General features: G+C 43.6%; 1 protein-coding gene across 1 annotated transcript in view; it reads left to right on the forward strand.

Annotated features, from left to right (window-relative positions):
- The first annotated feature begins 1,126 nt into the window (after positions 1–1,126).
- CARHSP1 (calcium regulated heat stable protein 1) overlaps positions 1,127–25,337 on the forward strand; it is a 57,017-nt gene continuing 32,806 nt past the window's right edge. The window contains exon 1 of the mRNA XM_077828762.1: positions 1,127–1,379. Coding sequence (XP_077684888.1) covers positions 1,127–1,379 — 253 coding nt within the window. The remainder of the gene's footprint in view (positions 1,380–25,337) is intronic.

Raw genomic sequence — 25,337 nt, forward strand, 5'->3', positions numbered from 1 at the left:
CTGAGAGACCTAGTTAAGGCGACCTAAGCCCCATCGTAGACAGCGCTAAGTTGACACATGAATTGTTCCTTCGACTTAGCTACCACCTCTCAAGGGTGTGGATTTACTACAGCCACTTACAAGTAGGCCTTGTCTACACTAAAGGGAAAAGTCGATCTAAGCTACACCATTTGAGTTACGTAAATAGAGTAACTCAAATCGATGTAGCTCAGATCTACTTATTGCGGGGTCCATACTACGCGACGTCGACGGGAGACGCTCTCCCGTTGACTCCCCTTACTTTTCTCGATCAGGTGGAGTACAGGAGTGGATGGCAGAGCGATCAGCGGCCGATTTAGCGGGTCTTCACTAGATGCCACGATCGCTGCAAGTGTAGACAAGCCTTAAGTGCTCTACACTGCTGCCTTGGCGTTTCTAGTGTAGACACACCCCACCACAAGCCAAACACTTTGTCTCCGAAGTCCAGAACTTTCTAAACTGCCCTCAGCAGTATGAGGACAGCTCCTTGGGGAGCAGGGTTTTCAAGCCATTTGGCAGAAGGGCTGGTGTATTCTTGGGTGTATTCAAACTGTGAGCAGACCCAGCACTTAGGGCTCCCCCAGCCTGAGGCTTGGCAAAATTCACTTTTTAATTTTTTTATCATTCTGACGGATAATATCAACATTTATTTTTAAGCATTGTTAATTTTTATCCATTTAAATTTCCACAATTGCGGGAATTTCCGGTGGGGGGGGGGAGGGGGAGGTAGTGGGCTCAGCCCATCGGGAGCTCTCAGCCAATAATTAGTTAATGACAGTAGATCCTGCCATTCAAAACAATGAAAGCTTTGTACCTGGGAAAACGCAAATTGTCAGAAAGCACAGTGCAAATACCTCTCAATCAAACTGTAGTAAGTTCTCCAGCTTTTTTCTTCCTTTGCTTGTCTGTAAATGTTGATGATTCGTGATGGAAATATTTTTTTCATGGGGCTTGGGGATGTACAGTAAAATCCCCGTTTACTCATAAAAATCGAGTCCTTCCAAGCCTTACCCATTGTGCATGCAACCCCGAGCGCCGGCCCCCTTCCCTGCCGGCCTCCCAGCCTCCTCCTCCTACCCCCCCATCTCCGCTCCTCCTCCCCTGCTGCATGCCCCCAGCACCGCCCCTCCACGGTCCATGTCCCCCGGCCGGGGGCCCCAGCTCCTCCGCGCGTAGCCCTGTCCCCGCCCCGTGCGATTGTCTCCAGCTAGGGGGTGGCTCCCGCTTTCAGCCCGGCCCACCTCACCCCCCTCCGCAGGCGGCTCAGGCACCGGGCGAGCCGTTTGGCCCCTGGAGTTACAGAAGCTGCGGCCGCCGGAGCCTGCTGCACAGCGAGCGCGAGAGAGAAGTTGCCCTGGAAGGTGAGTGGGCCGGGTGCAGGCGGACTGCAGCCACCTGCAGCGGGGAGGAGGAGGAGGAGTGGAGGGGGCGCAAACGTGCGGGGCCACCAAAGCAACTTGCACGGGAGGCGGGGGAGCCTGGCCGCGAAGGGATAGTCACATGCGCGGGGGGACAGGCATGCAGATTGTTGCAAGTTAAGCGACATGCACCTGGAGCTGGCAGGGTTCACGCTGCTGTGGTTGCCCGGGCGGTAGAGGGGTGGGGCAGGGTATTGCTACAGGTTGCAGCTGGCTCTCATGCGAAGCAATCCTCGAGGGGCAGGGGAGGCGGTGCAGGCAGTTTTCAGAGTAACAGCCGTGTTAGTCTGTATTCGCAGAAAGAAAAGTACTCCTTTTCTTGGTGCAAGCAGCGTGTGCTAGCCGGAGTGAGACATCCGGTTGTAACAATGGGTTGCTTTGCAAGTGACTCTAAAGTAGAAAGCAGAACTCGGGGAACTCTCCCATGCTCCCCTTCTACTTTGCGTCCCCCGCAAGCCCCCAGTCTCTGGGCGCGCTCCAGAGGCTGCCCCGTATGGCCTCGGTTGTGCCTCCTTTGCTGCTCCGGAGGAGCCCAAAGTGAAGTGCGTGTGCAGCCGGGAGGCTCAGTAAACAGAAAGCCTGGGAGGGGACTGTGCATTCCCCACCCAATGGCTGAAAGAAGAGATCTGGCTGTGTGTGGTTGGGTTGGGAGCCAAGTAGTGGAGCCACCTCACGCTTTCCCCTTGGCTGATGCTCTTGCTTTAGAATCAGCTCGATGGGGCAAATCCTCTCTCTCTTCCCTCCGACCCCCCTTTCTCTCCACGCTTCTCCATTCACTTATGAAGGGTGCCTTTTACATGACTGCCACGAACGCAGACTACCCGAATCCGGTGGCATACAAAATGATTTCTTCACCTTCATACCTGCCAGCATTTGAAAGCTATCAATAAGGACATGTGGGGAAGAAAAATGGAGACCTCCTTTTAACTGCTGAAATTCATTGGAGCGGGAGGGCTTTTTGGCTGGATAGAATAGGGCAAATGACAGATCTGTTGCTTAGTAGAGGCTGTCCATGCTAAACGGGGGCAGTTAGTATAGAAGGTTTGAAAAGGTCCTTTCATTTCAGTTTTGTGTGTGTACTGTAGCAGATTTGTACTTATAGAGGGTCTATAATTAGCATATTTGGTGACTGGACTTTTAAGTGCTGCCTGGGGGAAAAAATTAGGTTTGGGTCTGGGCTCGCTCCTAACACTCACTGAAGGGGAATCACAGAGGTTTCATCATCTCTCTCATTCCACTGAATTTACTGTAACAAGAGGGAATTCATCTGAAGACCGGTGTTGGTTCTGTAAACCTTTTTGGAATGCACATTTTTTCCCTTGCAAACTGTGAATATATAATTATTCCACGCAAAGGAAAACATTTTCTGCAGTAAACATAAATTTAGGCAATGCATGAGAAAGAAGAGCCCAGAAGACAAGCTCTTCACATAGGAAGGAAAAAAACAACAACCCTTCTTACATTATTCTGGACTTTGTAGGATAGACAGGAAAAAACAATAAAGTGCACAAAGTCTTTTATGTTGTCTTTTCACAGGGACAGTTGCACATTTCAAATAATAACAGTATTTCTTGTATTAATTAGCACCTCAGATTATTAAAGCTGGGAAAAAAACTAAGTCTAATTTACTTTGTTTTTTATGCTGTCCGTTCACACTTTGCTTAGCTCTCAACAATGAAAACAGACCAAGTGCACTAAGTTTCACTTTTGGGTTCAGTTGCTGCAAAATATGTGTTGCAAATACTACTGGGAGTGGATGTCAGTTTGTTTTTTTCCCTACAGTGTTTCTATAGGAATTTACAAAACTAACGCTAAGGAATGTTATTTACAAAACTTTATTTGGGGCTAGATATGATCTCTTTAAAAAGAGAGGGTGAACAGTTATGTTTAAACCGAGACTGTTTCAAATGATACTCTGGACACTTATTGTTTGTGAAGTTGAGTTTTTAAACTGTCTGTTTTAGCTTAAATCATCTCTCTTATTTTTATATTCTTCCATTTGGCAGATATATTTATATCTCTTTCTCCAGCATTTTATTAATAATGGAGGTTGGCTCACCGTAGGTCTGATTTAAGCCTGATTCCTGTGTAGCTGTTGTGATGGTAGTATTGAAATATGCCATGAAGCACTCAGATTTGGATCAGAGGATTTACCTGCGGGCTCTTATTTTTCATCCTAGCAAAGTGCTATATTACCTTGGCCAAATACTGAATAAAATTTGGCTGCCCAAATGAATTTTGGCTTGTAGTATTTATTAATTAATTTATGCTAGCACCAAGAGGCCCTGATCAAGATTGTGGCCTCATTTCTTTTAGGAGTTGTACACGTGTGGAAGTAGACATGGTCTCTGCACTTACAAGCTTACAGTCAGAAATATGTTCTAAGGTATACTGTAGGACAAAAAGAATCTGAAAGTTCAAATGTACTCAGAGCCTCCAATACCTATTGAAGTCAATGGGAGTCTTTCCATTGACTTGCAGGGGTTCTCACAACACATTTTTTGGTGGCCTCAGAGTGTAGTCACTAACTCTTGCTGGTGGCCGCACTGAAACTTTTTCCTAAAAAACTTAATTAACTTTAGGAAAAACAAATAAATATGCATGTGTACACATCCAGATTATTGCAGTTTATTTATGTAGGGTTTTTTTGCAGACTCAGTAATTAAAATAATGCTGTGAAAAGTGATATTTATATGTTTGTTAATATCACTTTTCACAGCAAGTCCTGGCAAGTTAAGACTTGGATGGAGGGGCCAGAGGTGAGACAGCAGGGGCCAGGGAGGATTGATGGAGGAGTGGGGGGTGAGGCAGCAAAGGCCAGGGGTGATGGATGGATGGGGGGCCCCGCCACCGTGTGTTCGGAGATGTGGGTTGGTGCCTGGGTTTGGGGGTCGGTGCCCTGGGCCGGGGATCAGCACCCACTGCCACACAGCCGAGGGTCAGCACCCGGAGCCAGCACCTGCTGCTGTGTGACTGGGGCTTGGGGTCCGCGCCCGCTGCTGCACAGCTGGGGCTAGGAGTCCGTGTCCTGGGCCAGCACCTACTGGAGCCAGCTGTTGTGCGACCAGGACTGGAGGTCGGTGTCCAGGGCCAGCACCTGCTGGTGCCCGCTGCTGCATGATGGGGCTGGGGATCTGCACCTGGGGCTGGCGCCTGGGACTAGGGATCTGCACCCATGGCCAGCACTTGCCGGAACCCAGGGTTGATATCCAAGAACAGTGCCCAAGATTAATGGCCAGGGCTGGGGGTTGGAGCACATGGCTGGGGGTTGGCTGCCGCACGGCCAGGGCTAGGGGTTGGCATCTGGAGCCAGCACTGGGGATCTGCACCCAGGGCCAGCAGCTGCTGGAGCTCAGGGTCGGCGCCTGGGACTAAGTGACTAGGGCTGGGGGTCTGAGTGCACGGATGGGGGTCAGCACCTGGGGCCAGCAGGACTGGGGATCAGCACCATGCAGCCAGAGCCAGGGATTGGAGCCCACCACTGCATGGCCAGGGGTTGGAGTCTGAAGCCCATCCTGGAGCCTAGTCTGCAGCCAGGCTTCCTAAGTCCCCGCCGCCCAACCACCCCAGGCTGAAGTCCGAGCCCCGCTAAGTCCCTCTGTTCTCCCCCAGGTAAAGAACTGACCTTGCTCCTTCAGCGTTGTGCCCCACCTGTCTCCGCAGATTGGCACATCCAGGAGCAACAGGCAGGGAGTGGGATGGGCTGATGCTTTGCCCCAGGAAGCTGTCGTGGCTGCAGGGAAACCCATTGGTGGCTGCATTTGAGAAATGGTGCTTTAGTGGCCTTTGGATCAGGTTCTTGTGTATGACACCAAAGATAGTAACCTGCTGTCAAACACCGATAGACATGTGTTTGAAATGTGTTCGAAAGAGATGATATCTCCCTTGCAGTCTGTACTAATTTCTGGGTACTTCAGTACTGGAAATTTGTAGATAACGTGGAAAGAACTGGGGGAAGAGAAACCAGAATGATTAAAGAGTTGGAGGGCTTGATTTCTGAGAGAAGATTAAAAGAACTATGGGGGAGGGATAGCTCAGTGGTTTGAGCATTGGCCTGCTAAACCCAGGGTTGTGAGTTCAATCCTTGAGGGAGGCAATTTAGGGATTTGGGGCAAAAATTGGGGATTGATCCTGCTTTGAACAGGGGGTTGGACTAGATGACCTCCTGAGGTCCCTTCCAACTGCGATAATCTATGATCTAAACATGGATATATTGGTCAAATGGCCACTAACTTGTGTAGGCAGGGGGAAGTGAGGACATGGTAGTGTACAATATTTGGAAGTAGAAGCATCTTCCAGGAAAGAGGGAAATGTAATCACGATAGTCCAGTAGATTAAAGCTATGTATAATATAGCTTGGTAAGGGGTTTGGGTCCTTCATGATGAAAGATGCTACAAATGTAGCATGATCATGGGTGAAATTACATCTTAAATACCAGGAAGAATCTCCTGACAGATAGCTAGATTGATTACTGTGGAATAGTCTTTGAAGGAAAGTGGTGGAAGCCCTTTTTAAGGTTGGGGAAATCCTGAAAAGAATAAATTTCAGAGGAAGCTAATGGGCTTTTACCTTGGAAATCTAGCTCTGCAGATATTTTGGATTTCAGTCAGGAAAGCTGAGGAGTAATCCAGTATCTGCCACTCATCAACAAGATGCCTGCTTGAAACTCAGTGGGGGACTGGAACTGAATGGGGGGCCAGCATTCGTCAGCTTTTCACTTATTATAGAACCAGAAAGAGACTTCTAGCAAGAAGACTGGCCACCATCTGCCCATGAGGTTGGAACAGCAGGTGTTGGGCCACACAGCGGTGTGCAGATCATGTCCAATTGATCTGTTAGCCACCAGAAAGTGCAGGAAATTGATAAGTTCGTGTAAGAAAAAGGAAACAAAAGGCTATGTGTGTTCTTCTAGAAGGTGATAGGTTTTTAAAAAAAAGTAAACTGTTTACTTCTCCCGCGGGTCTGTTGTGTAAAATAAAAGGACGATCAAATACTCTATAGAGAAATGGAGGATAGATAACGGTGATTTGGTGTAGAATCATAGAACCATAGGGTTAGATGGGACTGCAAGGGTCATCTAGTCTCATCCCCTGCCAAAATTTAGGATTTGTTGTGTCTAAACCATCCAAGACAGATGGCTATCCTGACTCCTTTTGAAAACCTCCAGTGAAGGAGCTTCCTGGACTTCCTTAGGCAGTTTGTTCCATTTTCCTACCGTTCTTACAGTTAGGAAGTTTTTTCTGGGATTTAATCTAAATCGCTGTGTTGTAGTTTGAACCCATTGTCTCTTGTCCTGCCCTCTGTGGCAAGAGAGAACAGTTTTTCTCTATGCCTGATTAGTCTCTCTCAAACTGCACTAGTAAAGCCAAAGAGAGGAATTACATGAGTTCATCCAGGTAATTACCATCTCTTCTGTTTCAGTGCAGGAAAAGAGGGTTTCCTAAAAAGGTTCCAAAGAGTTGTTTTGTTTTGTATTGCCTACCTCCGTATAATATTGTCTTTTCATCATGTCCAAGGCAGCCCTCTGGGAAGACAAGTTATCTTCATTTCCTCAGACTTCTAAACTGTCCTCACTTCATTTCTTTTTATTACTCTATGGTAGGATTGTCTCTTGAGGGTCACAGAGGGTAATTCAAAGCTGAGGTTGATGCTGTAGTAGGTTTGAATTGTTTTCTTGTTCAGATCTGTAATTCCATTGCTTTAAGTTGACCTCTGCTAGCTGGGTAATGGATTTGTAATTTTCTCTCAATGCTCTTTTTCATTTTCATACTCTGTGTGTGCAGATTTGTGGTATCTGATGTCTGACTTATGCCACCAAGAATAACATTAAATGAGGCAAGAGAGAACCTTCATTCACCCCATGGTTCTTGTTCAAACATTGTTGAGGCCTCACGGCTTTTGGAACATTAATTCCTACAGCATGATCTCTGCTTTATGTGAATGAGGAAGTATCCTGGCAGAAAGATTGTGACGTGACTCTTCATAAACAAGCATATGCAGTATCACGTTAAAGGAAAACTTCACCCATTTTTCTCAGCTCAGTAGTATGAAAATTCACACATTAAGAAGCAATTCATGAGGGATGAAATTCATCCCAGAGTAGAGAGTAAGGCCCTATACTTAAATGTGATCAGAAAAGTGTGTGTGTGTGACAGAGAGAGAGAGTATGTGAGAAAATTGGTTTGTGCTCTCTTTGTCTCTTTGATGTATAAAGAAGGCCTGAAATGTGGTTTTTTCCATATATATGAAAATTATATGGAATATATAAAAATTATACTTGTGTTGTTCCTCTCCCCCCCCCCCCCCCCCCCCCGGAATGTGAGACATGTCAAATCGTATCTTCCCTGTTTTTGCTGTAGGGTTTATTGGTGACTCAGAGTGGGAGCTTTCTCAGAGCTAACTGAAGGGGTAGGGTTTAAATAGCCTGAATAAAAATTACTTCCCATCTCAGTTAATCAAGGTTCACTTTAATGGTTTCTCTGATGTCGTCATAATTCTACTAGTTCTTCATTCACTTGTAGTCTTCCAGGAAAAACAGATTAGACGACCGGAATTTCTAATGCCAAAAAAACAAAACAAAACCAAAAAAAGCCCCAAAAAATCCAAGCAGGGGAAGAGATGTTGGGAGGTGGTAGTGGAGGTGGGGGAAACTTTCCCAGCCTCCGTCACACATCACAAAGAAACAAAAGAGTCACAGACGCCATTTTCTGTTCCTTTGCAAATCATCAGTGAGCCCTGCGCTCAAGTGGGATGTTTAGGGCCATTGTGCTGCTTCTCCTGCATGGGGATGAATAAAAATGAATATGGATAAACCGAAATAACAAATCCCTTTTAATAACAGTTGCCATTTCTGAATCTTGTGTCGGGAAGTGACACCAGCCGTGTTAGAATACAGCATTAAGAGCCTGTAAGCCAGTTTCCAACCTGTGTTAATAATGTAACGGGTATAGGGGAATTAATGTTAAGATACGCTACATTAGCCATTGTTTGAATATTGGACATTTTATGCTAATCTAGCAGTCTGCCCTGGATTCTGCCCTTGTGAGGGGGAAACCCTGCTGGCTGGGGGAAAGTGCTCTGAAAATGTCTGCATCTTCCAGCGCTTCGGGGGCATGGTGTGCCTTCAAGATGATCTGAGCTTATACAGCCAGTCCTGCTAGGTTGCTTAGTGAACTCCCCCCAAACACACACGTGTGCCGGACAGCATGACTGATTTAGGAGCTGAGGCTCCTCCTTCAGAGTTGCATGGAACCCTTTGTCTGAGACGGGTAGGTGCTGTGGGAAAGCAAGTTAACATTGCAGCTAGTGACACCAACTCCCCTGTGGATTTCCATTGGGAAAGATGCTGAATTCAGAGAGGAGCATATCACCTAGGGGATCTGATTTCCAGTCCTCCCAGACTGATGTGGAGAGACATCCAGGGACCATGTTGGATTGGCTCTGCTACTCAGATCGCTGTGTGTGCTTCGGGTGCTCTGCACTGGGCCACAGAGGAAAGTAATAGGACCTTAAGTGTTCAATTTAAAACGCTAAACATTATAATAGGAACTAGAATAGTCTATTATTTTGGGCTTTGACGTTGCTGGTGCCCAAAAGACATCCCAGTGCAGACATGGCCGAGGCAATTAGGACTTTTAATTGTCCACCAATGGCAGAAACTGTGGAGAGTGTAGTCTAGACAGAAGTCCGCCTTTCTTACCATAGTCCTCTAGCCCTGCTCTGTGTAGAAATGTCTGAGTCCCCTTTTCAGGACACCTCCATCAATGGAGAATTGAGGTCCAGGTGCCTTGTTATCAGAAGGTCCTGTCTGTAACTAAACTTGAACAAATATGCATCAGATGGCATACTGTGAATCCCCTGCTCCCCCTGGTCAGCAGCAGTTACCTGCACAAGTTCTCCTGTTAACAACAAATGCTCCACAGTGAGAGGAAGAGGTTGGTAACCAGGTCCAGTGTTTGCTCGTAAATTTCTCTTGATCAATGAACTTTTAGGCAGCTGGTCTGAAGAAAATGGAGGCATTTTTCCTTTAGAGGGAGGTATGTGTTGAGTTGTGGAAATGACTCCATCCCCTTTAACCCAAAGCCCCATGTCTTGCTTCCAGAAGTGTTGTTTTTCTTCAGGTCTATGTATTTTCTGACACTGCTGCAGTTTCAGATAACATCCAGACAAGGAGTGTATTGTGTCCAGGAAACATTAGAGCTTGACCTTCCAGTTTACTTCAAAGTTTGCTTCTCTGTGTGCTGCTGTGTTCACCAGAACCTAAGCAATAGGCAGAGTGAATAAGTCATGCTGCTGACAAAGCAAGTAATGAAGCAAAATGTTCTATCTAGTTACTAATATAGGCCTTATCACCACAGTAGCTGGGCTCCTGCCTTCTTGGAAGTGGTGATAGGTGGTTTTCCTGGGCTGATGTGTGCATGCATGCTTGGTTCTTTCAAAAAACTGCTTAGAGGAAGTTGCTATGCTCTCAGGTACTTGATGGGAATGGAATAATCATCATATCTGAAGGCCATGTAAGAGTTGTAATCAACACTTAGAAATGCAACCTTGGCCGTTAGACATTTTCTTTCCACAGATGCTTATCCATGAAGCAGTTGCTGAAGTGTAAACAAATATGATTCAGTCTTTTCTGACCAAGAGCAGGATGACAATGCCAGTCAGCATAAGCACGGGAACTAGGGGCGTGATGGGTGCTGCAGAACCCGCAGGTTTTGTGTGGGATCCTGGCCACCGACCCACACCCAGGGTCCCGGTGCTGCTGGCCCCAGGCCCTGAGCTCTGCTCCTGGCCCCATGCCCGGGGTCCTGGCTGATGCCAGCCCTGCACCTGTGGCTTTCCTCATGGCCTGGGGCTCTGCTTTGGGGAGAGGGGGCACGGAAAGGGGTAAGGGCGGTGCAAAGTAAAAAGCTTGGGGACCACTGGCTTTCAGCACCCTCGCTGTAAAAAGTGTTCCAGCACCACTGCCAGTCAGCACTGCTCAAAAAAGTATCCAGGCCTGTATGCCCTGCTAACAGCCAGCTAGTAAGAGGGAATGTGATCTGCTTTTTAGGTTTTGTCTTGAGAATGGTCAGTTACTTCTTATTTCAGATGGTACTTAGAGCAAATCTGTCAATAACGATTATGAAATAGGGCACAAGGCCTTTCCAAAGTGCTAGGTAGATAATGGTAGATGAAGGATTTTTGTTATAGAAAGGAGGCATGAAATACTGGTTAAGTAGAAGACTCCCAAGTTGGAAGATGGGTTCTGTTCCTGGCTTTGCCATTGATTTGTGTGGAGAAAGTGTGTCTGAGAAGTGACCCTGAAAGCGACATTGTAGGGTTCCATGGTTACTCATTCTCATGACTTCGAAATAGTGCTGATGAAGAAAAAGGAGGGCAGCACAAGATTTGGTGTGGACTATAGATAATGAAATGAAGTTGTTTTAAAGCAGGGATCGGCAACCTTTGGCATGCGGCCTGTCAGGGAAATCCACTGGCAGGCCGGGAAGGTTTGTTTACCTGCAGCGTCCGCAGGTTCAGACGATCGCAGCTCCCACTGCCTGCGGTTCGCCGTTCCAGGCCAATGGGGGCTGTAGGAAGTGGCGGCCAGCACGCCCCTCGGCCCACACCGCTTCCCGCAGCCTCCATTGGCCTGGAGCAGCTAACTGTGGCCAGTGGGAGCTGCGATCGGCCGAACCTGCAGACGTTGCAGGTAAACAAACTGGCCTGGTCCGCCAGCGGATTTCCCTGACAGGCCGCGTGTCAAAGGTTGCCGATCCCTGTTTTAAAGGATTCTTACCATTTCCCTGAATAGATGATACCCTACAGAAGCAGGTTCTATCTGGTTTTCCACACTGGACCTTAAAAGTGAATATTGGCAAGTGGAAGTGGATCCAAAAGACAGGGAAAGGACCTTTTGTCTTAATGCCAGCCCTGGAAGTCACGGTGGATTTTCAAAGTTCAACCAAGAGTTTGCCATTCCCACATCATCATAACAAAAGTACAATGCCCCTAGCCCTCCACACCCATTCTCAGTTGACCCCAGGCACTAGCATAATAAACACAAATGATACTTATGCCCTTGTTGACTTCTGCCAGTTCCATTGCTTCTACTAGGTTTACACCAAATTGGTGTAACTTTTGGTCCTGAAATTGGAACTTAGTTGATGCGAAGAGGTAATAGAATCCAGATTCACACCCATAGCTGTTGAGCTCACGATAAAATTGTGTTTGCTCACTATTTGGCTCTGAGCCCATCTGTAGAGCTGATCTGCAGAGTAGAGGTGCTGGTTTTGCACTGTTGCTTTTCAGAGTAAAGCTACTCTCACTTTTCTGTGCCTCAGGCCAGGTATACATTATGGGCGCGACAGTGGCAAAGTTATTGCACTGTAGCTATGCCACTGCAGTGCCATAGTGTGGATGCCTCCTACACAATGGAAGAGGTTTTTCCACCTTCTCGAGTGACAGTGGCTAGGTTGATGGCAGCATTCTTCTGTCAACCTAGCTGTGCCTATGCCATGGGTGAGGTTGGCATACTGGGCTTTGGGTAAAATGGGAATAATAAGTTATCTTTTAAGGCTTAATTAATTATTGTGTTAAAACATTTTTGAGCCTCGCTAGAAGATACTATAGAAGTCCAAGGTATTATACTTGTGTTTTCCAGACTGCCAGCCGGATGATCATTTAGTAGGATTAGTCTAACTTGCACTCTACAAAGGGTTAAAATGCTATCTGAAATGACTCCTGCCCCTCAGGCTGTTGTAGAGCTTGTGGTTTATGGGTATGTTGCCTCAGCCTACTACTGCTTTGTGCAGCCACAAATCTTGCTTATGCCATGTACTGATTTTTATTTTAATCAGTGTGGGAAAATAGAATTTGGTTACTGACCCTACTTGCTGTAGTATTAATTGTGCTATCAAGGCCTGGTTGGGAAGGGATCTAATTGGACAGAAGGTAAAGTGGCTACATTCTCTGTAATACAGGTAGTTGGTCATGTATACATTTACAGAGGAAACAGTTTTGTGGCATTTGAATGTTAAATAGCACTTGTCCTATATATCTTAGATAAATTAACTGAGAAGTTTTGCGTGAGACTCTAAACGTTTTATTTTGTATTAAAGTTGATTAAGCCCTTACCTTGAAATGATGCATAAGTGCTTTCGTATATTAAATTAGTCACTATTAGAAGTGTGACAGATGTTCTTGTTCAGAGCGTGAAAATCCAATTGTATCTAGTGCTTCTGGTCCTGGGAAAAATCTGAATGTGAATCTATGTGGGCAGACTTGAGTCTAAGGGCAGACAGCTCTGCTGCCTTTGCTGCTGCAGGATGAAATTGACAAGACTTGGTTCAGTTTCACTTTGCTGTTGCTTTGGGAAGCCCTGGATGTATCAGCCTGGGCAGGGCCTGGAGCTGGTCCCTAGGGAGTAAGATTCAGAAGTAACAAGAACTTTCCATCTTTACAGCCAGATTACAAGAGAAAGATATGCACCTTCAGTTGATGCAATTGTCCGCTGGCACAGCAAAGAGAATACACATTACTTCTCTCAGTCCGATTGGCAGCAAGTTTATTTTCAACCTGATCCCAATCTGTTTCATACACAAGGAGAGTAACGAGACAAGAATTGTGGCTTGACTGAAAGGAAATATAAAGCATGTTATATAAAGTATCATTAGCAGGTTGACAACAAACACTCTAGCTCCAAACAGGTGTTATGTCTCCCAAGTGCTGTACAAACGCCAGCTAATCCCCAAAACACCACTATGAAGTAGGTAGATATCATCCCAGTTTTATAGATGGGGACACTGAGGCACAGAGGTGAAATGACTTACAGAGGCCAGTACTGTGAAGCATTGTCAGATTCAGGATTACAGTTTAGTAGTTTCTGGCTCCCTCTCCCAAACTTGATCTGCTATCTTATGCTGTTCTCATTTAGGTTTAGTTTTTCAGTTTGTTTGTTTTGTGGCCTAACTTTGACTCTGAGTTTTTAATATGGTTCTGTTGTTGTGCTCTGATTGCTTGGCATTTGCTAAACTTTCAGGTGTTTGACTACAGGTTAGGGTAAAATGCCTCTGGGGTTGCAGTAGCTAGAGTAAGAGAGTAGTATTTATAAAATCCTATCATCATTGCTCAATAAATCTGCCTTTTTGCCATGTTTACTATAAAAATTACTGGGGGCCCTGAAGTGGTTTAAAAACTGAAATATATTAATCCTGCCACTCTCTCCTGATTACTGCAACTGCTGATTTGGTTTCATAATTTTGTTTTTGAAAGTACAGATTCCCAGTCTTCAGTTCGATTGCTTAGGAGAGCTGTTCCATTATATATAAGGTGCGTGCAGTAGTTTAAATTATTCAGCAGTCTAAAATTCATTTAATCTGATTAATAGGGGACGAGTTTCCAGAGTGATACCTGAACCACATCTTCTGTCAGAGCGTTAACTTGGTGGGGATACTATGAGATTTCTTTTTTCTTGTTTATTCTCATTTTTAAAAGTACTTCAGCAGGAGAATCCCTCACAGGAGCAGAGGAAACTAAGCACTACTGTGCAAAGATGCAGTGCTGACCATCTCCTGCTACTGAAGGTCTTCTGTGGTGTGATAGAAGGAGGAGCAGACCCTAAGGCCATGTCTACACTACAGCCTATGTCAGCAAAACATATGTCGCTCAGGGGCGTGAATATTCCATCCCCCTGAGTGATATAAGTTTCTCCAGCATAAGTGATAGTTTGTACAGCACTGTGCCGGCAGGAGAGCTTCTCTGGCCGACATAGCTACCGCTGTTCGTTGAGGTGGTGTTGTTTTGTTGACTGGAGAGCTCTCTCCCATTGGCATAGAGCAGCTACACAGGAGATCTTACAGCAGTGCAGCTGCATTGGTGTAGACATGTGCTAATATACAAAATGGAAGAGATGCACAGAGATGGGGAGAAAAGCAGAGAAACGTAGCCATTAAATGGGCTGCTAGCGCTTCCCTGTTAGAACTCTGGTATCCTCCCTCTCTCCCTACTTTGAGAGTGTGTATGGAAAATCTGCTCCTTTTGTCTGATGCTAATGGAATTTAAATAAGCCTGAGAAATTTGTCAGTTAGTGCAGGTTAAGTAGGTGTGTCATTATGTGGTGGGGTTTTTTTTATTTGTTTTTTGGTCAGGGGAGATGTGGGAAGAGACACTACATTTTATGCATGTGGAGTATGGTTCTAATACTTTGTTGTGGTAGAATATCTACCATGGTCTTGAAAAGCTTGTTTAGGGACTAATCGATTTTCTGGGGGGTAGGGAGAGTTTGACAGATCAAAGACATTTCTTCTACCTTCTTCCTTCCTCCCCAGAAACTGAGAATTCTACTCCTTCCTTCTTCTCTACAGAAATTGAGAATTTGTCATTTACTAAGATGATAGATAATTGGATCTTTGTGACTCACTAATTGATACATAAGTAGATTGGTAATGATGTCTCAGTCACAAACTTTAGATGGATTGGTTTTAGAGAGTCTGAATGTTGGATTAGACTCAGATTATTAGACTCAAATGTTTAGGTTGATTTATAGAATGACTAATATGAGACGCTGAGATGACAGGTGCATTATAGCAGGGAGAAGTATAGAACAGAAAGGGAAAAGACTTTGGTAGCCTGTGGTTACTTCACAGCACCAGTGAGGGGATCAAGTTATTTGTATAATATGTAAGTAGCTGCTGGCATCGCACCACAGCACTTGTTTCTTGCTGAAACATTTGCAAGGAAAATGTCCTTATAGGATTAATCTTTCTGAATCTGTCTTTGACTAATCCAATAGGTATTTGTGCTGCATAAATACTTACAAATATAAACCTACACTTTTTAATATGATTTAATTTTTTATCGAAGACCTTAGTTGGGGAGGAAAGTTAGGGTATGTCTACACTTAGGGGGACTATACTGGCATAGTATAGCCCTGTCATGTAGGTGCAGTCTGTACCTCCCCGAATGATGTTGGCCATGTCAATTGGGAAGCACTCCTCTGTTGTCATAGCTGCGTCTACATTGGGGGTTATGGCGACATAGCTACGTCAGTTGGGGTGTTTTTTTTTTTTTCACACCCCTGACCGACACAGCTATGTTGATATAACTCTTTTAAGCGTAGACCAATACTTAGTCGTGTTTTAATTAGTTCTGATATGTCTGTAACCACTTACACCTGATGCTGGTGGTAACTGTAATTGGAAGGACCCAGAATTCCAAGTGGTTTGGGAAGTTTGGCACTTGGTAACTTAATAAAACTGTATTTTGGAGTGCTGATGGAGTGGTGTGAGAGAAGCCATCCATCCAGCTCTGTTCTGAACTGCATTGCCCGACCTTCATGTCTGAGAGCCTTGAGTGTAAGACTTCTGCAATGTTCAGTGTGTATGTGTTAGCAGTAATTGAGCTGGCTGGAGAGAGAGGAAAATGTGAGTGGATACTGGGCCCCAGTCCTACAACTGAAACCATGTGGACAGCCCCTTACACTCCTTGTGGAGCTCTGTTGACTTCCTTATGATTTTATATCGGAACAGGAATCTGTCCACATGTTTTGAATTGGAGTCTTAGTTTGTACCGTATGCTTGTGTACTGCAAAAGTGGGAGCTCCAAAATGGAGCTATATCCATAGCGTTCAGAGATTAGTCTGCCGTGCTCTAGTTTTTAACAGTTGTTGTGGTTGTGAATCCTGAATTTCTGCTGATTTAACATTGTTCAGAACTTGATGATAGAACTGGCTGTTTGTTTTATGCTAACTTGCCTACATGATAGCATGTAATGAAGCAACTAACTAGGAATTCCATATAGAAGTAATTTGTTAGAGGTGCCCTGCAAAGGATTACAAAAATTGTTGAACTTGAGTCCCTTTTCTACTAGGATACGTAGAAACTATGAGAACATTTTAATCTCTCTCCCCTGCTTTTGCCCCCCCCCCCCTGCTTCTTTACATTTAGAAATATTAGGAGTGAAACGTCTGGTCGTTCCTGGAGGACTGCCTGGGTATGCGATAATGTATGTATTGTGTGCTCCCACACTTTATCTGAACTTGGTTGGACCTTTGACAAAATATTCCTTTGTCCAAAGTGTATTTTAGTCATTGAAGTTGAATAGGTGTTAACAAAAAGTGCAGATTTAAACAGCCTGGTTAAAATATATGTATATTTTTTCCTCTCTAAGTAGTTCAGCTTTCACTCTTAACTCAAGTGACGGTGTCATTTCACTAGTTGTCCAGTCTTCCAGGACAGATGCAAAAGAAACAAGCAGAAGCCGCCCTCCACCAACTTTCCCATCTCTTCTTACTCATCATACAGAAGCAAATAGTAACACAAACATATTACCTTCTCCCCGCCATCTACAGGTCACCATTAAATACCTTTGACCTAGCCTGACTTAGCGATATGGGCTAATGTATGGGCCCCTTCCTTTTGATATTTTGGTTTATTGATTGAGCTGTAGTTGAAAAAAAGTAGTGTCTGGATAACTATTAGCTTTGTTTTGGACCTTGAAGCTAGTATGCGTGATGGGGCAGAAGTTGCTGAGCCAACTGTTTGTGTTTGTTATAATTTATAACAAACTAAAGCTTGTACAACTCCTATCTTACTGTAAGCTTTTTAAAGGTTTAAGTTTAATCCACGTTTACAAATGGAATTTTCAGATTTTTGAATGGATTACTTGTTAAAATGTATTCTTGCTAGGTTCTGCAACAGTTATGTAAATGATTCAGTAGATGAAAAAAGCTCCAAAACACTTTGTGGTCTATGTACTGCAAAGGGCCACTTCTTTCAACCCCAATTAATTTTGATTAGCAGTTTCTAAAGGCTATCGAACAAATATGGTGCAATGAAAATAGTTCTTAATTGCTTATATTGCTTTCTGGACGCTGTTGGTTCTGAGTCTGTAAAGCAAATTTGAAATACAGTACCTCAAATTTGTTTTACACACTTATTACGCAACTTCCTGTCTTGAGAGACTGTTCCAAAATATCCCCCAAATATACAATTCCACTCCTCTTTATTTTGAATAAAGCCACCTCTGTTATGCAACTTATTTATTTAATTATTTGTTGGTGTCCATAATGCTGTCAAGACAGGTTTCATGGAAGTATTTCGTGATTGAACTATCCTTGTGAGTTCATGAAAAGCAAGAAAGGAATCTCTGCAATTTTCACGGAATATGTATATAGTACTGTTCACACCCACATGGCTTAATTTAACTTCACAACATAATGTTTCATTTTTAGTATCTAAATACCACATTCATCCTAACGTTTCAAGCTTTTGGTAAGCATCTCAATCAAGTGAGTAGCTGGCAAGCTATTTAAGTACAGTAGAATTTCAGAGTTACAAACACCTTGCGCATGGGGTTGTTCGTATCTCTGAAATGTTTGTAACTCTGAACATAACGTTATGGTTCTTTCAAAAGTTTACAACTGAACATTGACTTAATACAGCTGCCATAAACATACTGGTAAGGGTAGCATAAAATCCCTCCTTCACCTGTAAGGGGTTAAGAAGCTCAAATAACCTGGTTGGCCCAACCTGATCAAAAGGATCAATAAGGGAAGAAGATCCTTTCAAATCTGTGGGGTGGGGGAGGTTTTGTTTGCGTGGTCTTTTGTTGTTCTCTCCGAGACAGAGAGAGACCAGGGCAGAAAAAAAACCCCTCTCCTAAAACCCTACCAGAAATAAGCATCTAGATTACAAAAATTGTAAGTAAAGCAAGGAAATACGTTAGATTATCTTTTGTTTTAGCTTGTGAATTTTCCCTATGCTAAGCGGGAGGTTTATTCCTGTGTTTTGTAACTTTAAAGTTTTATCTAGAGGGGAATCCTCTGTGTTTTAAATCTTACTACCCTGTAAAATTATCTTCCATCTTGATTTTACAGAGGTGCTTCTTTTACTTTTTTCTTTATAATAAAGTTCTGCTTTTAAGAACCTGATTGGTTTTTAGTGTCCAGTCTCTGATCACCTTGTTTACCTATTTAGTTGGTATATGATTCTCAAGCCTCCCATGGAAAGGGGGTGAAGGGCCTTGGGGGGATATTTTGTGGAAACAGGAACTCCAAGTGTTCCCTTTATTGAATCTTTGTCTAACTCACTTGGTGGTGGCAGCGATACCATCTAAGGACAAAGAAGAATTTGTGCCATGGGGAAGTTTTTAACCTAAGCTGGTAGAATTAAGCTTAGGGGGTCTTTCATGTGGGTCCCCACATCTGTACCCCAGAGTTCAGAGTGGGGAGGGAACTCTGACAACAGCTTTGAAACTTTACTACACAGAAGAAAAATGCCACTTTTAACCATCTTAATTTAAATGAAACAAGCACAGAAACAGTTCCTTACCTCGTCAAATCTTTTTTTTTAAACTATCCCTTTTTTTGTCTCTGCTGCCTGACTGCGTACTTCCGGTTCCAAATGAGGTATGTGGTTGACTGGTCAGTTCGTAACTATGGTGTTCGTAACTCTGAGGTTCTACTGTAGGTAACTGACACTTGCAGTTTCTATAGAAAAAGCTCAATCCTGTTTAAATATATATTTTTAGTTGTATTTTATTTTATTTTATTTTTTATGGTGGAAAGAGGGAGCGCCTAAAGGTAAATTTTTTCAAAGCACCTCAGTTCATGTTCAAAAATGGGGTGTTGGAAGCAATATAAGCTAAATTGAAAAAAAGGGTTCTCTAATTCCAGAATAAGAGTCCACATGTGGTGTCATCCCGGTATAGCTACAGCTTTGTAGTTATACTGGCATAGTTATGTGGGTACATTTCCTCATGTACACAAGTGCTAAATCACTTAGGCACTTTTGAAAAATGTCACCTTTTTCAAAGGGTCTGGGATAGGCTTTTTCAATAGAAATGAAATAAATCCTGGAACCGCATGCATCTTTGTTATTTGAAGTCGATGCTCTGCCCACATGCATGCAGTTGCAGAAATGGGGCCTGAAATTTGTAACAGAACAGTATAGGAACCAAAACGCATGTGCTACTCTATGCTCCTCTGCCTACAGAACAGTTGCAGTGAAGGCACAAGTGATAGGAAATTCAGATTGTTCAGATTAATCCCTTTCCATCTGTAGTTCAGTTTGGAGGTAGATAAACTCATTGTGACTGAAGTCTATCAGTAAGGATGGCATAAAAAGTATTACATATTGCCTCTCTGCTTCAAGAACAAGCATAATAACGAATAATAATAATGGCTAATAATGAGTTGATGTGGGGTGCAGAGATCTGTAATGGCATGAGCATTCTTTTCCATGGGCCATAAAACATTGATTATGGAACATTGATTACACATGCTGATCCACATGCTTCAAGGTAACTTGTAGACAGGCTAAAGCTTTAGAAACACTTGTTACTACGCAGGAGTGTTATCTAGTGGTAAGGTGTATGACTTCTTCTGTCTCTCTCTTATTTTTCTTTTAAACTCTAGGTGAAAGCCTCCCTCACCCCTAATATGTGTGTGTTAATTACATGAGTAAAATTCATTCATCTTTACACATACAAAACTGCACCTCCCCTTCCCCCCGCCTTCCTGCTCTGGCCTGGCTGGTAGCATCCTGGCACCCTTTCTTTCCCTTGCCCTCATTCAGTGTCCTTGCCCCTCCATTCTTCCTCCCTCCCCAGACCCCAGTTCTTTCCCCATTGTGAACTCCCTTCTCCCTTCCATGTTTCCTTGCTCCACATGCTCTCTCCCTCCTCTCCACAGTCCCCCTCCACTTTCCCCGTGTTCTGCCTGGGCCTCGTAGGGGGACAGGTTTAGCTGAGGGCAGTAGACCTTGTTCCCACTGGGAACAATAAGAGATGGCAGCCATCTTTACTAGGAGCAGCCTCACTTTTACCTGAAGAGGCTGTGGAGAAGTGGCAGTCGCCTTGGCTAAGGGCAGTATATGGCTTCCATTCCATTGAGAGCCATGGGACATAGTAGCCATTTTAAGCAAGGGAACTTGGGGGGAACGTGAGGAAAGCTCCTGCTTTCTTCTGGCTGGATCTGAGTGCAGCATAGATACCCAGAACCAGGAAAAATGTAGTAACAGTGTGAGAGTTGGCAACTCTGGAGCCGGGGTCTGGTACTGGGACCCCTGGGTTCTGTTCCCAACGTGGGAGGAGAGCTGTTAGAACAAGGGGCTGCACTGTGGAGGGGCTGAGATCTATTCCCAGGCCAGTCACTGTTCTGGCGCAACTGGCGGCCTTCTAGCTGGGTGCTGGGAAATGCCAGGCTGTAACATGGCAGTCTTGCCGCAGAAACCAGCAGGCCGACCTTGCTGGGGCAAGTGCCTCCTGAGCCGGGCTGAGTGCCCTCCTCCACTCCCATTGGCTTCATTGAGTCAAGGGTGCTCAGCCACAAGGCAGAATCGGGCCTCAGGGAGTGCATGTCCTGAAAGGAAGTGTCCTTTATAGGCTTACTTGACTGTCCTGATGCTCATAGGATGGTGAGCTATATCTTGGGTCGGGGGTAGAGGAAAGATTGTGAGTGGGGGGGAAAAGTGGGACAGCATAATAGGTTGCTGTGGCCTCATCTACACACAAACTTGTGCTCATTTAATGAAAGGTATAGTTATAAATGATTCAGTTAACCACTGCAAGCTAGTATGTAGATGTTCTTATTTCATGTTAAGGTTTAGCTTAATCCTGTAAAGCAAACAAACAAAAAAGTTAAATCAAAGCAAGCCACTGAATTTGAAAGTAGTGTGCCCACACTAGGGGCTTGTACCATTTAACTAAAGCAGTTTATAAACTGATCTAGTTAAATCATGTCTCAGTCTGTGTAAACAAGGCCTTAAGCAGTTTCTAAACCAATTTAGTTAAATCTGAACAACTTCTGTGTGTAGACAAGGCCTTAGTTTTAAGATTCAGGCAAACTGAGCAAATCTGCATGAAATAGGATAGTTTAGATATCCAGATCGCTTGGAGAGGGAGTTCAGGGTAGAGGGAGACACTGTCCTCTTCATAGTTTGGTTTTAGATAAGGCCCAGTGATGTTTATTGAGCCTGGAGGATGAGCCCCCTGTACCAATTTACCTGTGGCAGGCTGCACCTAGCTCACTTTTTTCTGTTTGTTTAAAAGCATCATTTTAAGGTTCCTGATTGATTCCCTTCTGCTAAGCCTGTGGAAGCAAGAAACTGCAGCAGCAGTGGTGAATATCATATTACCCAGAAGAGAGAGTCTTGACTTTTTTTATTTTTGATAGGGCTGTCTACAGGATATTATTGAATAATGTTTGTACCCTCTATAAACCACTGAAATAATATGCATGTTGTCTGATGCACATCTCTCTTCCATTCTCCTCCTTAAATCTGATATTGTTTAAATGGTGTCTTCTTGTGTGTTTACATTATCAATAGAATATACTGACCTGAAAAAATGCCCGCTAATTTATGAATGCACCTTATAGATTGTGATTATGCCTGATTCGACCTTCTTGTAGACAGCTCCTTGCTATGTAGTGGCTGCTTTCTTCTGCTACCTGTATGGAAGGTTTTGGTAAAAAAAAAAGGTTAGCTACATTCTTAAGCAAAGATTTTCTAAGAGTTTGCCTTGCACCTAATGTATCTGCCTACTTTGGAATTAGGTTTCGAATGTACCTGGGGCATAGTCTGGCAATGCCAAAGTTGTTGCTAACATACTGCGTGATTATAAGAGATGGGCTAAATGCAAATGGTCTCTTTTCCCAATGCTTGTTTAATTAGACATGAGAGCATGACTTGTGTGTCATAGTGCTCTCTGTGTTTTGTAAAAGTATCAGCACCTCAAAAGCACAGTGCAACCGCTCTGGACTTTAGTGTTAATTGACGTATCTGTAGGAGTCTTGGAAAGTTTCCTCATATGCAAACTAGTATATTACTAAAGGGGAAACTCTTGGACAAGCTATTTCACAATCTTTGTTTTGTAAGTACTTGACTTTGCTGTGGTTTGGGAATAGGAGCTCAGTGCTCTCAAAGGATGAGTACTTTGAACAAAGCTTTGAATGTGCACCTGGCATGTCAGAGTATAGTTGAAGGCTGGAGAAACCTGCTTGTCTGGTTGCCTTGGCTGAGTAGAAATTTTGCATATGTTGAAAGGGATAGGAGTCTTACGAGGGATTGACACCACATTTTGGGGCAGAGCAGTTTCTTCAGGAGAGGAGAGTGAGAGAGCAGAGTCGCCTAAGTGATCCCTCTTCGCCGGATAGGAGCAGGGAGCAGAGGATGGAGAAAGGTATTTGTAGAGTCAGTTTCATCAATACTAATAATTTTCTCCCTTGTTGAAAACACCCTTGTGAACATCAACAGAAGAACAGGAAAACCCTTGAAAAAAGATTTTTAAAAGGAAGTAAATTCCGGACACATCATCTATCAGAAACTGGGGTTTTAAAAAATTAGTCAGCTTCACAAATGTGGTGTTGACAGCGTCCCTTTAAATCTAATCTCATGCCACAGGATACCAGGCTTTATGCAGAATAGCTAAGCAGGCCTGTTTGTGCCCCTGCACATGCAGTCAGTACTGTATCCTCTCAGGGACCACTTTCATGCACACTGCTGTCTTCTGTCCAGCTGATGTTGTGCCCCAGCTACAGCGAGCCCAGGTCTCTTCTTCATGCTCTGATGTTACTGCACATGGAGACATTGGAATATGCCCAGCTGAGTTTTCAAATGATAATCCCTTTGAAGCTGTATGGACTGGATGTAGATGCTATTGTGTTTTGCGAGTGAAAGAGAAACTGTTCATAAGGAGCTGGTCTACCTTGGGAACTTCCATTGGCCTAGCTATGTCTCTCAGGGGCATAAAAAATCCACACCCCTGAGAGATGTAGCTATGCCAGCCTAACCCCTAGTGCAGACAGTGCTAGGTCTAGAATTCTTACATCGACCTACCTACTGCCTCTCGGAGAGGTGGATTATGTATGCCAATGGGAGAACCCCTCCTGTCACTGAAGTGCTACAGCGGCATATATGTACCCAAGCTGAGAGATTTCTTGAAATGTCTCTCATAACTTGTCTGTTTAGTTTCATGGTCCCTGTCCTGGTCAAAAGTGAGATTAGATTTCCTTTGTAGTCTATTATGGTGCCAGTAGGAATTCATCACTTTGGGAAAATAGTTTCTGCATTTTTTGAGGGGCTGGAGGCTTCGTTTAGGGTGTGGGGTGCACAAAGAGGACAACGACAATAAAAAATGACTTTTTATATAGCCTACAAATAGGGGTATCTTTTGCATAGTTAATATTCTCTCCCCCTCTAACTTTTTAACCTATCTCAGTAGGTTTTTGCAGCACTTAATAGGAAATTTCAGAATAAAGATCACAATACCCCAGAGTAAGGAATAGCTTCCATGTACTGTTACTGATGTGATGTGTATTTGACAGATCCTATATTTATATATCATATGTTGGCATTCCCATGTCATTCAAATGTTCTATTAGTTGTTTGAAAAAGATAAACAGCAAAAAAATACTTAGCATTCTTGTGTATATGCGTGTGTGTGTATATCTATATATATTAGGGCCATCAAGCGATTAAAAAATTAATCGTGATTAATTGTGTGATAAATCGCACTGTTAAAGAATAATAGAATACAATTTATTTAAATATTTTGGATGTTTTCTACATTTTCAAATATATTGACTTCAATTACCACACAGAATACAAAGTGTACAGTGCTCACTTTATATTATTATTTTTAATTACAAATGTTTGCGCTATAAAAATGATAAAAGAAATGGTATTTTTCAATTCCCCCATAACAAGTATTGTAGTGCAACCTCTTTACCATGAAATTTAAACTTACAAATGTAGAATTATGTTAAAAAAAAACTGCACTCAGAAATAAAACAATGTAATCTTTAGAGCCTACAAGTCCACTCAGTCCTACTTCTTGTTCAGCCAATCGCTCAGACAAACAAGTTTGTTTACATTTGCAGGAGATAATGCTGCCTCCTTCTTGTTTACAGTGTCACCTGAAAGTGAGAACTGGTGTTTGCATGGCACTGTTGTAGCTGGCCCCAAAAGATATTTATATGCCAGATGTGCTAAAGATTCATAAGTCCCTTCCTGCTTCAGCCACCATTCCAGAGGACATGGTTCTGCTCGATGACGGGTTCTGCTCAATAATGATCCAAAGCAGCACGGACCAATGCAAATTCATTTTCATCATCTGAGTCAGATGCCACCAGCAGAAGGTTGATTTTCTTTTTTGGTGGTTCCATTCTGTAGTTTCCGCATTAGAGTGTTGCTCTTTTGCGGCTTCTGAAAGCATGCTCCACACTTCATCCCTCTCAGATTTTGGATGGCACTTCGGATTCTTAAACCTTGGGTCAAGTGCTGTAGCTATCTTTAGAAATCTCACATTGGTACCTTCTTTGCGTTTTGTCAGATCTGCTGTGAAAATATGTGATTAAAATGAACAACATGTGCCAGGTCATCAGCTGAGACTGTTATAACATGAAATATATGGCAGAATATGGGTAAAACACAGAGCAGGAGACATATAATTCTCGCCCAAGGAGTTCAGTCACAAATTTAATTAACGCATCTTTTTTTAATGAGCGTCATCAGCATGGAAGCATGTCCTCTGGAATTGTGGTTGAAGCAGGAAGGGGCATACGAATGTTTAGCACATCTGGCATGTAAATACTTTGCAATTCCAACTACAAAAGTGCCATGCAAACACCTGTTCTCACTTTCAGGTGACATTGTAAATAAGACGCGGGCAGCATTTTGTCCTGTAAATGTAAACAAACTTGTTTGTCTTAGCAATTGGCTGAACAAGAAGTAGGACTGAGTGGACTTGTAGGCTCTAAAGTTTTACATTGTTTTGTTTTTTTGAGTGCAGTTATGTAAAAAAAAACAATTCTACATATGTAAGTTGCGCTTTCATGATAAAGAGATTGCACTACAGTATTTGTGTGAGGTGAATTGAAAAATACTATTTCTTTTGTTTATCATTTTTACAGTGCAAATATT

The sequence above is a fragment of the Eretmochelys imbricata genome, chromosome 10 (genome assembly GCF_965152235.1).
Source record: "Eretmochelys imbricata isolate rEreImb1 chromosome 10, rEreImb1.hap1, whole genome shotgun sequence".
Classification (NCBI taxonomy): domain Eukaryota; kingdom Metazoa; phylum Chordata; order Testudines; family Cheloniidae; genus Eretmochelys; species Eretmochelys imbricata.